The sequence below is a fragment of the Aquila chrysaetos genome, chromosome 12 (genome assembly GCF_900496995.4).
Source record: "Aquila chrysaetos chrysaetos chromosome 12, bAquChr1.4, whole genome shotgun sequence".
In the NCBI taxonomy this organism is placed as follows: domain Eukaryota; kingdom Metazoa; phylum Chordata; class Aves; order Accipitriformes; family Accipitridae; genus Aquila; species Aquila chrysaetos.
The window spans coordinates 6,012,898-6,029,562 of record NC_044015.1 but is presented as its reverse complement, the minus strand read 5'-3'; the positions used below and the strand labels follow the sequence as shown (position 1 = coordinate 6,029,562).

At 48.3% G+C, this 16,665-nt stretch overlaps 1 protein-coding gene across 5 annotated transcripts in view; it reads right to left on the bottom strand.

Moving 5' to 3' along the window:
• MARCHF2 (membrane associated ring-CH-type finger 2) overlaps window positions 1-16,665 on the bottom strand; it is a 38,223-nt gene that overhangs the window by 4,419 nt on the left and 17,139 nt on the right. For all 5 annotated transcript variants that reach the window (XR_003925894.2, XM_041127873.1, XM_030031658.2 and 2 more), the window contains 2 exons: window positions 15,414-15,609; window positions 1,650-1,859 (listed from right to left, as the gene is read on the bottom strand). Coding sequence is in view for 4 of the 5 variants with exons in the window: in XM_041127873.1 (XP_040983807.1) it covers window positions 1,650-1,859; window positions 15,414-15,609 (406 nt within the window). In the remaining variant the exon portion in view is untranslated. The remainder of the gene's footprint in view (window positions 1-1,649; window positions 1,860-15,413; window positions 15,610-16,665) is intronic.

Here is a 16,665-nt window from a genome sequence, read left to right as displayed (position 1 = left end):
TAGAGCCATTTTAGTCAGGACTCATTATTTCACAAAAAAACCCCATTCTTCCATTTCCTCCAAATTTCCAGCTCCTCCAGACCAGTCCTGGGACAGAGAAGATGGAAGCACTTCCTCTTAAGGTTTCCAATTTTAGCTTGGCTTTCTCCAGAAATCAACCTTATGCAGCACATACATGCAGCAGTGGAGACGTTCCTCAAGAGCTGCTGGTGCACTGCAATCGCTGCATATTTTGACAGAAACACTGATCAGGCACTCTTGCACCCCCCCAGAGCAAAGGCTGCAGCACCAGCTCACCCTCCACTGGCACCTGCATCCATGTGGGAGAGTTGCAAAGAATGTCCTAACCCCGGAGAAAGCTGTTACTCTGAGACATCAGAGCATGAGATGGCAGGGAAATGAGCTGTGGCATTTCCACTGCCCACAGAACTGCCAGCTTTTTGGGGTCCCACTATTTCTCCTCCAGTAACTGCACTTCTTCCCTTCCCAAAATGGTGCCTCCCAGCAAGCAGCTGGAAAAGGGTATCGACAGGGCATGAGCACACACAAACAGGGCTTTGAATAGGAGAGCTGAAATGAAGATCCAAACCCAGAAACCCACCTAGCAACAGAACACAAAAGAACTGAATGGGAAACAGCGGGATGGGAAACTGAATGGGAAGTCCCCGGCCTGGGAGCCCCAAGGACTCAGGGAGCAGCAGGACAGGGAGCTGCCCCCCAGTCCAGCTGTTCCTCTGGGCTCCCAGCTGGGAGCACTCACGGATGTGCTAACATAGCAAATTCACATTTGCTTTCCTGCTCTTTGGGGCTCGCCCCAAGCTGCAAGCTCCTGGCTGCCTAATTCAGCATGTCCAAAAAGATGTAAAGCGAGGCATCTGCAGGAAGCTCTTTCCCAGCATGGATCAGTTCAACACCCAGTGTCAAGTGTAGGTTCCCAGTAATCCCCAGTGCCTCCAATCCGGCAGCACAGCTGTAAAGCCACAGCAGTGGGCCAGGGCAGGCTGGCAACCCAGCCTTGGCTCAGGCTCAAGTCCAAAAGCCCAGTGTGCGAGAGAAGTCAGAGGTCTCCCTAGGGCTGGAGTATTCCTTGAGCACATCCTTCTGTGCTACTGACATCTTAAAAATACTGTGTAGGACTTTGTTTAGTTGTGGGCCACAGAGACTGCCAATGGCCAGTCTGCACCTCCTTCTGGCGTGGCCAACCTGTGCTGGGCAGCACAAAGCATGGAGGGACATGAGGGCAGATTATTTAGGGGTCAAATATCAAATAACCATCTGGGTATGAACTTTGTGTTTCTTCTCAAAAATAGGAACACACACAACACCTGGACCGCTGCCTGCCGCCAGCAGCAGACCTTCCCACCCAACCCCAGCCACACTTGGGCATGTCTGCGCCCAGGTACATGACACCCCAGGGAACACACCTCCCATGTCAGTCTGGAAAGTAGATGATCAGGATATGGTTTCTCATTCTCAGCAACAACTTTAGCAGCTCCCGTTAGAAGATAATTAAATGGATGTTCAAGAGAAAGAGCCCTAGGTTTTCTCACAAGGGGAGTAAGAAATGGCTGGCTGCACTGATGTGGTGCAAGCCAGTACTTCGATCCCCCTTTTGAACAGAAGCAAGGCCCTGGGCAGCAGACACTTACCAGCGTCCAAAGGACGTAGATTGTGAAAAGTGCTATAGTTAGTGCTATGAGTCCGATGGCCTCCAGTCGGCTGTTGAACTGCAAATGATCCTGGGCTCCGCGCAGACACAACCAGCCGGAGATTGCCGCCAGGGGAGTAATGAACAGGAAACACACCATGTCACAGAAAAGGGTCCTCTTCTCATTGCGGGGACCAGGATCCTTCAGCCACTGCCAGAAGGAAGGGAGAAAGGGCATTAGTCAACGGCACGCAGAGCACACAGCATGCTAGCAAAACAGGACTGCTATGCTGGGAAGCTCTCACATGCTTTTTGCAGTCTATACGTACCTGGTGCATGTACTTAACTCACATAAACCTTCACAAAAATAGAGCTAGAGAGCTTCGAGTATATTTTCAACAACCAAAAAGGGAAAGGGAAGAGACAGCTGAAGAATATGTGCAGGGCAAGGCAGTAGTAAATGCAGGAGCTGCCTGGGCTCTTCACTGGAGTAGCAAGAAGCAGGCAGTAGCTAGCAGCCAGAGGAAGGCCGGTTCAGTAAAGCCTGGCTTAGTAAAGGTCTGACAGGTCTTGGATTGAGCTTCAACAGAAACATATCCAGGACTCTGCAACTGGTGTAGAGGCTATGGGAAACTGGGGCATTGGGGTCTGTGGCCAGGCCAAGCCAAAAGGGCAACTGTCCCAAATCAGTCCTCTGGTTCCTTTTGGAGAATCATGGCATTTTAGAGTTTCGCTCCTGATTTAAATCAAATCTGAAATACCCAGGTCCACCTGAGAGACTGTGCAAGACAGCTCTGGAGAAGGAATGCTCTCAAGGGTATGGGCACTGTCCTTGGGGCTTGAGCGAGCTGTGGCAGTCCAGGGCCATCAGTAGGAAATGCAAACATCCATGCACCCAGTATTTTCACTGAGATGATGACAGAGAGGAAAAAAGCATATCACTTCAGCAACTAAGAAACCAAGACTGGAGGGGGAAAAAAAAAAAAAAAAAAAAAAAAAAAAAAAAGAAAAGCAAAAAGAAAGTGAGTAACTAGCAGGAAGTTTTGCACCTGAGTGGACAAAGCATGACAGCAGCCAAGGGGCCATACTCTTGGGCTGGCCCTGGCAGAGGAAGGTAACACAAACCCATTTTCTTTTACAGAACAACCTGCGCCCAAATCCGCATCTTTCTCACAGAGAAAGCCTTTGACCATTTCTAAAGAGAAAGCAGCACAGCTGTCAGGTGAGGAGAGACACAGAACTCGGCTGGCTGGGGGAAGATGCCCCATTGCTTTCTCCCAGATCTCAGTAGATCACAAGTGACCACGAAGGGATGAGGCCTGATCATACAGACACAGCTGCTGAAAACTCCACCTTCATGACTGCAAAATCCCAAAGACCTTTCCACTGCTGGTGGCCAGCCACTGGCCACCACGTTACACACATAAGACATCTACCAGGACCAGGACAGAGCCAATTCTAGTGTAGTCCTTCCCATTTTCAGGCTTGCTTTCTTGCCTTCCAGGCAGTAAGTGATCTGTCACAGTGGAGGTTACTGTACTTTGCTCTGTGTTACCAAGAGGCTTTGCAAGCACTTCCATCTTGCAGCTCTCAAAAATTAGCAGGTTACAGAATGAACGCAGCTCTGTTGCAGGCAGATTTCCCTCAACAGGCAATTTCTAAATGTTGACTACTTTCAGGAGTCCCAACTTGCTTCCAGTGTGGGTTCATTTTAGATACTTGACTTTGACAACAGCAATTGTTCTAGTTTTCCTGGGATTATGCTATTTTCAGCCTTTCCTTTCCTTTTTTAGAACAGCAAGCAGCTGTGGTTCCTACCAATACCCAGAGTTGTTACACCACATTTTTACTAGTGGTTCTGTATGCTGGGCTGCTGGATCCTTCCTCCTTTCCTGCACAAGGATGACTGGTCTCATTTAGGACTTTTTTTCCTCAAAAAATATAAAATAAAATTAAAAAAAAATTGGAGAACATGATTGAAAAGGCACAGTCAGAGCAGGGATATATCCCCAATATATCCCCAATATCCCCAAGGCAGCCAGGGCCAGGCAGGCACATCCTACTGCCAGACTTGGAATAGGGTGCCCACTTTTGAACAGGCAGCATGAAAAGGGACCCGTCTGAGAACTACGCACACAAGTCTCCTTCCCTACAGGGGAAACCACAGTTTAAAGAGCAATACAGAAGGGGTGGTGGCAGGTATGCAAGAACTTAACGAGACCACGTGGATCAAAACAGAGCACTGGTAGGTAGCCTGAGCACATGGCTGGCCAGAAAGACAAGCAGAAAGTGCTGGCGCAGAAGGGGAACATGGAAAGGTGCACACGTTAGTGCAGATTTAACTACAGAGAGAGTCTAACGTGAGGGATGTACAGCGAGACACAGCAGAGGGGTGAGGACAGGGTGAGAAGCACAGACAACTTTTGTTGAAATGGGAAAGAGAAGGGGGAGGTGGCAAATCTGGGCAAGGAACAGCAACGTGGCTGGGGTGGTCGGAGCCACAGCAGCAGCACGCTCTGCAGTCACCTGTGATAGGAAACTGAGCTGGCCAAGAATGGAGGAGAAGATGCTGCAGCAATAGATAAGAGCCTGGCCAGGAATGTCAGGTGGAAGGACTGATAAGCAAGATATTTTAGAGAAGTGACCTGAAGCGTCTGAAAGACCCAAGCAGAGCAAGAACAACTGAAGCTAGAGAGCAAGCTGGGAGCTGAAGAGCACAAGACAGATCTGGGGACAGAGCAACAGTCCTGCAATAACAGAGGGCAAGTTAGAAGCATATTAAAGCCATTCTGAGCACGACTTGATGGCCAGACAGTCAGAAGGAAATTTCAGAGCAGCCACAACTGTGGTTTGGCCAGGAAGAGCTAGGAGAAGGGAGGCAGACGTGCAAGTCACCCCTTGTGTGGCTCTGCAGAGGAGATTAGTGGTGATGAGCTGTGTGGGGAAGATAAGGACCACACACGCAGTCCTGAGCAACCGTAAGAGGAAGCGAGGGTGGATGGCAGCTCATCTACGCAGTAAAGCTGCTCCTACAAACAGTGCATTGGAAGCCCCATCATTTGAATCTCTTGCCATGTGCCTGGCTTTCCTCACTCCAACCAGCACAGTGCTGCCTCAGGTAAATGCTGAATTACCCCAGCTGGACCAACAACCCTCTAGCAGAAATCCCAGAGCACCCCATCCCCTGTAAGAGGACATCTTGGGTCACTTTTGACCCTCATACAATAAGAATCTCTGGGACTGAAGGCAGATAGGTATTTTACTGCATCTTAGTCTATTTATATTCCTTGTGACCTTTGAAACTCCTTCTTCCTCCCTAAGATGGGAGCCAAACATGTAAAGGCAGGAAGCAAATTAATTTCCTTTTGAAGCAGTTGATTTAGTTTGCCAATATGCACTGACACAGTAAAAAAAAGAATACAATAAGCCACCCTAAGGGCGCAGTGTTTCTGGCACAGCAGCACATCACTGCATACGGGACTTAAAATAAACCTTGCAAACAATCCAAAAAGTGGTCAGTCAGATTAAACAATTTTTGTAGGGAAAACTATCAAGTAAACATGGGAAAGCAACAAAAGCACAACTTGGTCTTCTTCCAGGCCAAGTCCAAAAACAATTGCTTCCATGCTGCAATCACATGTGAGACTAAAGGGAAAAAGGTAGAACTGGCTGCTTGCTGCCCACTTCGGCTATGAGTTGGGTCCCAGACCACCCTGCTGGAAACAACCTCCCTCTGCTTGTGCAACAAGAAGTTATTCCAGGTACAATCATATTTCTTTGTCCTCCAGCATGATCCTGAGGCTTTCCCAGATGTTCTTTCTACTGGGATCAGCAGGGCTGTGGAAGGGAGCTCATTTCTTGGACCCACGGCAGGGCTATGGGATGATGAGTATCTGATCTTTGGATGTTGCAGTGCCCATAAAACTAGGGTGAGCCCAGGTGACAGAAGGCAGGAGGAAGGCATGCAGAAAAAGGCACCAGGACATCATCAGCTCCTCTAGAAGCCAAGAACAGAGCTCAAAGTACAACAGAACAGTCTCCCAGACAGTCCATGCGAGCACCTGCTACTCCGCATGTCTCAGAGCTGGGCTGCATTCTGCCACTTGGGACCAAGAAAAATTGACTGATGAGGGATCGTCCCAGCAACACTCAGCACCTTACAGTCTTTCTGGGGCATTATAAGTGGGTGTTTTAGAATAAGCTTTCATTGACTTTTACAGCTTGCTCACCTCGTGTGGCAAAATGTACGCGGCTGTGAGCTATTAGCCCCTTTCATAAAACACATTGCATGCAGCATTCTCGTGCCAGCTGATGGCAGTCCCATGGCAAGCAGGATCAGCACAGTACAGAACCAGCAGTCTCCAGCCAGCACGTGCTCAGGTCTCTCCCAGCTGGACCACCCGCTCTCGTGAGCACCATTCAGGACTAGCATGACCTGCCAATCTCACCAGCTGACCCTGCCACAAAGCTCCCCATGTGCTTCACAGCTACAGTATGACGCAAGCCACAGCAGCAACAGGACTATCAGCTGTGTTACAAAACATCCTGTGTCCTTTCTGTCCACCAAAGTTAGCTGGTGGCTGCTCAGGCGCCTGTTGATTTTCCTTTCACTGCTGACCTGGTGCCTGGCTACGTAAGCCAGAAAGGAAAACATGACCTTGATTCACAGCAGCACGATTAGCCCTGTCCCTGCCCTGAGAAACACGTCGAGTCAAAAAGCACAGCTTCAGAAGAGGGACCGTCACACCTCTTCTCTGGGCACCCACCAAAATCTCCTTGCAGGCCACTGAGCTCCACGGGCAGCCCCAGCAGGATGGTCCTGTTTCCTTTACCAAGGTGGGGAGGGATGTTTTCTGATGGGGTACCCAGAGTTCAGGAAGCCAAGACCCAGAAACACCCCTAGCCCTGCAAGCAGAGCAGTTAAATGCTGCAGAGCAAAGTTGTCCCTCCTCATCCTCCTTTCCCCATGGCACAACTGGCTGCCCTCAATGCTCCACAAACCTCAACAAGCTGAATCTCTCCTTGAACAGGCACGAGAGCCTTCCCAACGCACTCAGCCTGGCTCCAGCCACCACAAAGAACAGGGCACTGGGCTGACCCAAGGAAAACAAGAGCTGCAGGAGCACCAGAAATGGTGGACAGGAGAAGAACTGGCCCAAGCAGTGCTGCAGGTCACCAGGACACTTTCCTACACAGCAGCAGGTGTTTCTGTGGTTGGTGTCACCATGGGAATTGCCGTGCCACAACATGCACAAATACGAGATCACGGCACTGCCAGCAGCTGCACCTCAGAGAAACCCCACTGGTAGCAGGTCCTCTAGATCCTCAGGATACAGACAGGGCTGGACAAAGTGGTGAAGATGGACGTGTAAGGAAGAGACTAGCGCTGATAAGTGCCAAGAGCACAGGGATGAAGTGTTTCTAGTTTTGTCCCCAGAGAGGCCGTTCCAGCTTTGCAGAGCAGTGCCAGGGACTGCACAGAAAAATACCAAGAGGATCTAGGGTGGGATCTGAGAAGAGCATCTCCAGACAGCAAATGCAAGTAAAGAGAGAAAGGAAAAGATGAGAGAGGAATGGGACTCAGCTGGAGCCAAAAGTGATTTGTTTTTCACTAGATACAGGAGTCTAACATAGGCCTGCACTGAGAAAGGAGGGAGACAAGCTGAGGAAGGGGGTAGAGGAGCACAGATGAGACAGAGAACGGTGCAGTGAGTTCAGCAGAAGAGTTCAAGGAAAGCAGAGAAAAAGGTCTGTCTGCAACGAAGATAATGCTGGAGGAAGGGTGGGGGAGAGTTTACATCACATCTCAGTTCTCTGAACTGGAAGGGGGCCAGTGATCACTGCACCGGGTGCTGCACCCAGAGGCAAAATTTCTTTTCCTAGTAACATAAGCAGAATTAATAAGAATACCACTATTACTCCCTGCAAACCTCACTTTGCTTGTACCGCAGACATCCCAGCAGCACCTCCCACAGCTACAGAGGTACGAGACACTAGTGAGATGGAGCAGAAAGACAGCACATGGCAGACCCACGGGAGGTGTCCCATACTCCAGTGTGACCCAAACAACCTAACAAACATCTCTGAGAATTTCAAACATGCTTTGTTGCAGGCGACAGTTGTGTTTGGAAGCCGTACTTTCCTTATGAGACAAAAAAAAAAAAAAAAAATACACCGACCTATATAAAATATCCAGCTTAAGTGAACAAAAAGCATTAGCAGTCAGTGAAAATAAGCATCTTTTAATCAAAACTGCATAATAAAACACAAAGAGAAACAGTAGGAACAAAAAACTGGCAGTCTTTCCTGTACTGCATAATACACTTGGAAGGAGCTGTTTTGCAGAGGCATAGACACACACAGATATTACTAAAGCTGCCCTTTCTAAATAAAGCATGTTAACACACATATTGCAGGAAAGCACCAGCACTGAAGACATGGAAGCAGAATCTTCTTGGGGCTCCATCACGAGACCTGCTTGCAAGGACAGAAATATGGGAACAAAGGGTGTGGCTAAACTGTTCCAGTGGTGGCTGATTCACCAGAGAAATCTTTTTTGGAATTAGTGAGCTGTCTCAAATGAGTTTTGCTTTAGCAAAGGTATTAAATGCTTAGAGAAGCATTATGAACAAGTCATGCATAACACTCATTAGCTTTTACCACCAGGAGACATTGGCTTTCCACAGCCTCGTAATTTTAGCAAAGCCAGAGCCTTGGCCTCAGCACCAGAAATTCATGCCCACTCTCAGATCTAAGTCCGGTAACCCCTAGGTTCCTCTCCCCAGGATTTACATGATGTGTGGACAAAAATACATCCTTCCTCTTTAACACGGACTGACATTTTGCTGGGATTAAACAGCTGCTGCTCAGCCGTCTGCCCGAGCTGCCAGCCCAGGACATTTCCACACAGAGACTTCGGCTGTTCAGCACGGACCCGTGGCACTGATTGCCCAACACCAGGATTGCGCCAGGCCGAGTAGGCAGCACAAGCTAAAGGAGATGGGAAACCAAAGCTGACTCGCAGCATGGGCAGATGGCCTGAAATGGGAGTCTCTGGAGACTGGAGGTGTTGTTTTTCTTAAGCCCATTTAGAAACACTCAGAGGGGACAAAATTAACAATAGGTTAAAGTTAAAACCCTTTACAAGAGGTCAATGAAATGAAAAGAGAAATGAGAGGGTCAGTGCCACAGCAAAATACACAAAACAAGGCAGCCATGGAAAGGAAATACTTTTGCTGGTAACCTGGGAAAGCAGAGAGGGCAAATGGGCAGGAGTGGGCTCAGGTACACAAAACACGGACCGACCCATGCTCCCACCTCACTTTCTGGGCAGTGGGCTGCAGCCAGGGAGAAGACCAGGAGCTGTGCAGAAGGACCACACTTCCATGTGGCTGTAGAAACAAAGCCACAGCATCACCCTTGATAATGCTTTCTAGAAATACACAATACATCCAATACAGTACCAAATGTCTCAATCCATGCAGTTCTGCCTGAAATCCTAGAGGACAAAGCATCTTTAATGAGGAGAGCACTTTGTAAGAGAAAATAGGTTTATGATGGATTTAGCTTCAGACCAAAGAAAGAAATTTACATGGAAGGGAGAACACTAAGCGGGGGGAGGGATATTTAGACTCATACAACGAGCTGTCTCTAACAGCACTTACCTTGGTTCTGCTAGAGCCAGAAAAAGGCAGGCACCTTCAGACAAGCTAACCCATCCTAACTTAGGTTTCTAAGGAGGCAGGAATTAATTGATCACAAGAGGCATTTCCTTCTCTCCATAGTCTATAGAGCTCTAAAGAACAAGGTTTGGCTGAGGCTAATTTGAGGTGTAAAAATTTAGGGCAAATAAACCCAACTCTGCCTAGAGAACTGTGTGACCATCCGTGGCCTGGGAGAAAGAGCTGTCTAGACTGAAGCAATGCTTCATTTGCAAAGGAGCTCGTTCTTCTACAATGCTCTGACAACAAAGATACTGATGTTTCCTGAAGATGAATCCTAGGCAGTAACTGTGCATTGTCTGTGCTTTACATTGTTGGAAAAAAGAAGAAACCACCTGTTCCAGGAAAGCTGTATGCACTGCAACTTTTGGTTTGAACATTTAATCTAAATACCTGGAAAACTTCAGCAGTAGGTAACACAAACATATTTTGCACTTTTTGACTATGCCAGCCATGCTGGCTAGAGTCTCATTGATTCGGATCACTTCCCCATAAACATCTGGATGACCATTAAACTAACATTGATGTAGGAAAGTCAAGTACCGGAAAACCATCCCTCTCCAAGGCTTGGCCACCTCGTTCTTTGCTGGGGACATGCTCCTCACTCGAGAGCCCCACTCCACAACCCTTTTGTGCTGGAGACCATTTCAGAGCGCCAAGCAGAAGCCACTCTTTCCTTTCACAGCACAGGCACCGGCGTGGTGGCATCCCACACCCCTGGCTACAGACCCTCCCCAGGCACCTGGGACCGCAGTTCAACTCTCCATCTTCACCTGCAGTGGTTCAAAACATGCTCCCAAAAAAGCACTCAGCCCATCAACCTCACAGCCTAACAGTTAACAACAGTCTTTCGTGGTTTTTTTCAGCTTTCAACCAGCTTCTTAGTTAAAAAATAACTGAACTAGGCTGAACTGCAGGAGATATCCTCCCTGCACCCGTGGGCCAGCCCATGGCTGCCAGAGCTGGCTCCGGGCTCAGACGAGTCCCCCACTCCCGGTTCAGAGATCAGGCACACTGGCAGCAAACACTGTTACTATTTTTACATCGAACAGACCACAACATAAATAAATGGCTGCTTGAATAAAAATCCAATTCTATTAAAAAATTCTCTTTAATCCATGCTGAACAAGGTTGCTGTCTTCCCTCCCTAAAGAGGCTGCAAAATTAAATTACTGTTTGTGAAGTGCTCAGATATCACAACAATAAGTAACCCAGAGAAGCCCATGGGGAAATGAATTAATTTTGTCTTGTGAATGGGGATACAAAAGAGCACATAGCCACACAACACAGCAGGATAAACGAAGTTAGCTAGCAGGCATCTTTCACCCGTGCACGGATCCTGGAAAACGCAGTCTGTGACCATGTAAAGACCACACTGTAATGCAGATCTACGAGAGGACTGAAGTAAAAACTAAGGCAATTTTGGTTGTGGCATTTCCTGACTTCCAAGAACTTTCTGCAACTTCCGCAGAAGCATTTCAACTCGATCATGTAGCTTCCCAACAGCGCTCGCCAAAACGCCTCCTCCAGTCCACAGTCAGCTCTCAGCCTCTCTCCTTCTGAAGGCTCTTCAAACACACATAGACAGAGCTAGTTCCTCTGTGGGGCTGATGGCCCATTCCCACGAAGATCAGCATTGCTGACCAGTGACCACCACAGCCACTACGAGCAGCTCTAAATCTCCCCAGCCTGGAAAGGTAGGACACAGCAGAGCAAACAGCAAGAGCTAGCTGCTTTCTCCTGTGAGAGAGGAGATTCAACATCAGTAGGTAGCATGTCACCTAATTCTCTTGTGGGTTTCACAGTGACCACATGACAGCAGAAGAGAGCTACGATGCCTGGATAGCCTTTCACACCTGGGACAGACCCTTTCATCAACACCACTGCCATAAAGTATGCTCCCGCATTGTTCCCAGTCCTAGTCTCCAACCCATTTATCCTCCTCTACTCACTAATTTCTATGTTGACTTCCTAGTTTTACTTGGTGAACAGCAGATTTTTTTTATCAGAGATACTAAACAGCACACTCGCACATGAGCATCACTTCCCCGAAAATTTCAAAATGTTCCCCACCCCTCCCCGCAACAAAGGAGTGGAGAATCTCTCAGATAAGGCGGCTGAGGGAACTGTGTCATTTTTAAATGACTAAGCAGCCTCTTTCCCTAGTCGCCTTCTCAGAAACACATGAGCAACTTGGAGATGACACTTCCCAAAAGTATTTGGTAAAGAGTTTTGGCCCAATCTGGTGTGGGGATGAGATTACACCAGACTGCAGACAGAGGGTATTAATGGAAAGTTCCAGCAAGCTGGCAAGGTGGTTATCAGCTCTTTCAGAAGAGCTCTGCACTAAGGGCAGAGCGTCTGCTAACAGCAGGCGCGCTTTTGAAAGTGGCCCAAGTTCTGTAAGTTGGCCTCTAAGTGAACAAAAAGCCCAAACAAACATCACATGGTGAAGAACACTCATTGTCACTACTTCCAACGAGCACAGATTTCAGTAGCACAGAAGCTCAGAGCAGTTGTAACAACTCCCAAGCAAAACGAGAAACTGAAGTCCGGGACATTTTCCCCAGACTCCAGGCAGGGACCAGAGCATTTTACAGCGTGGTGGAAATAGTACAACAAAAATAGGTGGTCTTTCCAGCCAGGTGAGCCACTTCACTCTAGCAGGAGCCCTCCACTCGTGACATGCCAGGTACGCAGTGCACATGCTGATCAGCTGAACTAGGCTGTATGGACACCTGGTACACCTGCATGCCTCAGCCACAGCCCACATGCTGCTCAGTGCACTTTGTGTCAGGCTCACAGCACTCCATCGCGTGGTGGGGAAGTGCTGCTGGCCCCTGGGAAAGAGCAAGAGCAGGCTGCTGCCAAGGAATTTATTAAACCAGGCTACAGGCTGCTCCTCAAGCCCGGGAAAAAGCTTGCTGCCAATGAACTGCAGGCAAAGGAATTGCTCTAGGGCCGTATGATGATGGCGAGCTGCACGTTAGATTCTACAGCAGGGATCACTCTCACTGGCTAACTGCTGACTTTTCATCAAGTGCTTACCAGCCTCCAAACTCAGACAGTGTTGATGGCACTTTATGCAAGCTGTTCCCCTAGCAGACACAGGAGACACCAGAACAGGGCAGATCATCCCCTTCACTGTGCTCAAAGGCAGTCCCCAGACATGAGAAGTAACAAATAATTCGTGTCCCAAAGCCTTTGACACCTATCAGTAACGGTTTGAGGGGTCTCTTCCTCTCTGAAAACACAGTGGTGTTTCTCTTGCATTTGAGGCTCATTAAATGCTGCCCAACCATCACCTCTCAACACTCAGATTGCTTGTTGGTCACCACACCCTTACAGGCTCCAATTCAGAGGCACTCTTCACAGTTTTCAACAGGAATTAAAATTTGATTGTCCCAGGCTGCTCACTCATCCACCTTGGAGTACAGACAAGGCGGCAGACAGAAGACCCATGACTTTCCTGTTGCACTGTCCCAGCAAGCTCCTCTTGCCTGCTGGAGGCACAGACACCAGTGTCAGAGGAGAAACTCCTCCAATATACACTGGTCTTTGGGCTTTTATTCAAGTATGCAGTTTTCTAAGCCTGTACTTGTTACGAGGTGCTACAGCATCTGTGAACTACAGCTAAACGCACTTCCACATGTTTGTTTCTGGGCATGAATACTTTACTAGCTCTTAAGCTAAAACATCTGAAACCCGCACTCAAAATTTTGGCCCGCATAAGCCCTAACAAGCTCACTGTCACTGAGCTTGCCTGCAATATGTCCTCAAAGCCAAGATACAGCCCTTCCCAAATGTTTTAAAGCAGTGGTTTTCAACCTCTGAAGCAACCATTTGAGAGTTTTTGGTCAAAGAGCCATTTTACATGTTTTAGCAGCTGGGAGAAAAGCACTAAGACTCAGCACTAACCACTGATGTAGTGCTCTTTTACAAATTGCTCTGCTAAATACATGGTTTGGTTTAGTGCTGTAGTCTAAAGCCTTCTCCTGTCTGGGGCCATCAAGTCACTGACAGTCAGTTATAAATTAAACAATCATTAAAACTGAGTATCAATTTTGCAAACTGAAGCTTGAATGCTTCCCCAGTTGGGGGACTCTTTTCCCCTCCAAGGCTCGCTGGGCACCCAGAGGAGATGGGATTGTGGGAAGGAGAGCTGGGACTGCAGGAAGGAAGAGGGGGCAGGTATCATTTCCAGAGGGAGATGGGAAGGGAAAGGAAATAACCTCTAGAATTGATGGAAATGGAAACAGAGATGGGAAAAACAACTTAAAATTCCAATTGTGACTCAGTTTTAATCTAACTGATGGAGCAAGGGGAAGGACAGAGTGGACAAGAGCAGTCACAGTTACAAAGCAGAATTAACCCCTGCCTCCCCACACATACACTTTTGGTGGCAGGCACCAACAAACCTCCAACAGCTGGCAGGTAACAGGACTCTGTTGTTAAGAATCAGCTCACAAACCTTCTCCTGCAGCCTCACTGATGACAGTGCAGCAGCAGGAGCACTGCTTTGCATTGGTTTGAAATGCTATCAACAGGAAAAGTAACTTCTGAAACAAAAAACAGAGCTATGTGCCGTAGTCCAAACACAGCCAGGGAGGCATGTGATGAAAAACGCTGCAGGGACAGGGTACATGCAAAGAAGTGAAGTATTTGCAGTGGCAGCTCCCGATGACCCTTTGCCACTTCTCTCATTGCTGATGGCTGCAGGACTGAAGGGCTCCCAAAATTGTTAACTGTAAATCCCCACCCACAGACTGATGCTTCTCTGCAGTTGCACATTGTGTTGAATGAACACCCAAGCCCAACCTAGCAGCAAACTGACAAGGGAAGAGCCTGTCTGCAGTTTCACAGGCAGCAAATGGGATCTGAATGGGGTGCAGGCAGCAAGGGCTGCAGGACCTTGCTTTGATCTTCCAGGTTAGACCTCAGGTGTGCCAGCAACACCCTCCTACGTGGTCCTGCAGCACCATCAGAAACGGTAGGCATATCAACATCACCTGCTCACCTGCCAACACAACTCTCACATGTTTAGACAGATTAAACCATCTTCTAATACAAACTGTTACAGCCTTTTGTACTGTAACTCACTGATTTACTTATTCCTCTTTGGGGACGTGCACGTGTATTCTGAGGTCAGAAGATGGCCTGGTCCAAGCTGCCCTTGTTCCCCACATGTAAAGGGCTTCATTACAGGCAGCTGCTAAAAACTTTGGGGGCCAAAGGACATCTGAAATGTGAGCACAGCAGACCGCCTAAACAGGGGAATGAAGAGAGCCTTGTGATAAAAAAACAAAACAAAACAAAAAACCAACCCACCAACCAGAGTCTGGATTGTACCTTCCAACTCTGGGAGGCTGATGGACCCGTCTGGAACCTGGCCCCCCTAAGGTCAATGCAAAGAGGAACATAAGGACTGGCTGAGCCTTGTCCTGCTTTCTCCTTCTACTGGGTGGAACACAGGGCAGCAGCAGGGCACCACAGCTCAGCAGGAAGGAACAAGACCCAAAGGCTCTGAAGCACGCATTGATATAAGTCAAGGGAGGACATGTCTTTTATGAACAGTATCAACAATCGCCACATCTCACTTTTCAGAGCAGAACATGACAAGGAAGTCACAAGCAAGAGCTGCACTAATGCAACACTGTAAAGTAAGATTAAAATTAACAGGAAAAAGGAATATTTCTGAGAACTTCATATTTCAGTCGGTGGTGTGGTGACCTCTGCATTTCAATGCTCAGGCATTAAAGTATATCTACAAGTGCCATGTTTTCCGTAGTCCTACAGCCTGCCACTGGTAGGTAGCATGTGTGGGGTTCACAGGTAAGAGTTGGCCCAAACACCGCTACTGCATTCTTGCAACTGTGTCACTTGGTCTGATAAGAAACTTAATCTCTCTAAACAAATTGTTCTTTGTGAGTGCTAAGGTACTGCAAGGAGGAGGAGACAGCAAGAACCACAAGGATAGTAGGGCAAATCAGTCATTTTCTCTTAAATGGTAAGGAAATAAAAATGAACCAGGAAGAAAGTGGTACCTCTGTCAAAGGTCTTGGTCTTCTCTCTACAACAAATTCTGTGTGGCAGAGCTCACAGTAACTTGTGTTGGAGGAGGATAACCATTTTTCCAGGCAGCTCTTGTGCACGGTGCCCAGTGTTCCTGTGCAGTCACACGGGGAAAGCAGTCCCTCCCCACTTCCACCTTCATGACAGATTCGACAGATGGGACCGTCACTAAAGAGGCAGACAAACAGAATGAAATCACCGTCAGAGCAGGCAGAATGATACAGCCACATCAGAGAACAGGGTCCGATCCCACCAAGCCCCAGAATGGTGCAAACACAGCAGGCAGCACGTGGCAGAGCACGCGAGGCGTGCTGCGACTCTCTAAAGCAGCCTGCTGCAGCAAGAAACCAGTCTCAGGGGAGCGTGGAGGTGCCTGGGACATTTTAGGTCAGTAAAATGTGGAAGTTGTGTTGATGAGCACCACAACCCCCATAAGAAGCTGGCACGTCAGCAGGGCCAGCTCAGCTGGCCACAGAAGGGACCGCAGCACACGTGTCCCACAGTCTCCAGCTCTGCTCACAGCAGGCAGAGAGGCTGACACCAGACTCAAAACCAACCCTGAAGCACTGATGCAAATCCAGAAGCCCAAAGCAAAGCTGGATGACCCACGCTAGTCACAGCGTGCCCCCAGCCACTTGGAGCCACTCAAGAGGTTTGTAATCATGTAGCATTTATCAGATCACCTATCCACTCTCACCCCATCTCTGCTCTGCATCGTGGGTTTAGCATAAGGAACAGCGATATCTAAAGACACAACTACATTGACTCTGGAAGCTCAGCTCTCCAAGGACACAACATATTTCATGGCAAGCAGTCACCCAGACTAAGCTCTTGACATACAAACCCTCTGCCCATCACAGTGCAGTAACTCACTCAGCATCCTATCTGCACACTGCCATACAGAGAACTGTTCTGCACCGTTTGGGCCTTTAACTGGCTGCAGAAATGCCTTGGTGCTTCAACAACAACCACTTCTCACCCCCTCCTTGGCTAGAAGTTTCAACTACAGAATCAAATCTCTTTGATCATGCTCAAGATCTGCTCTCTTGGGACCTCACAGAACCAGAGATGCTTATCAAGGGAAGTATGAAACACTTTCAGAGACACTTGAAACCTCCCCCACAGGAGGCCTGCACTGCTGATCACACTCGAACCACCCATTTGCTCCCAAGCTGTTCCCTCACACCTCTAACTAGCACCACTGACTGTGGACTATTAGTGCTA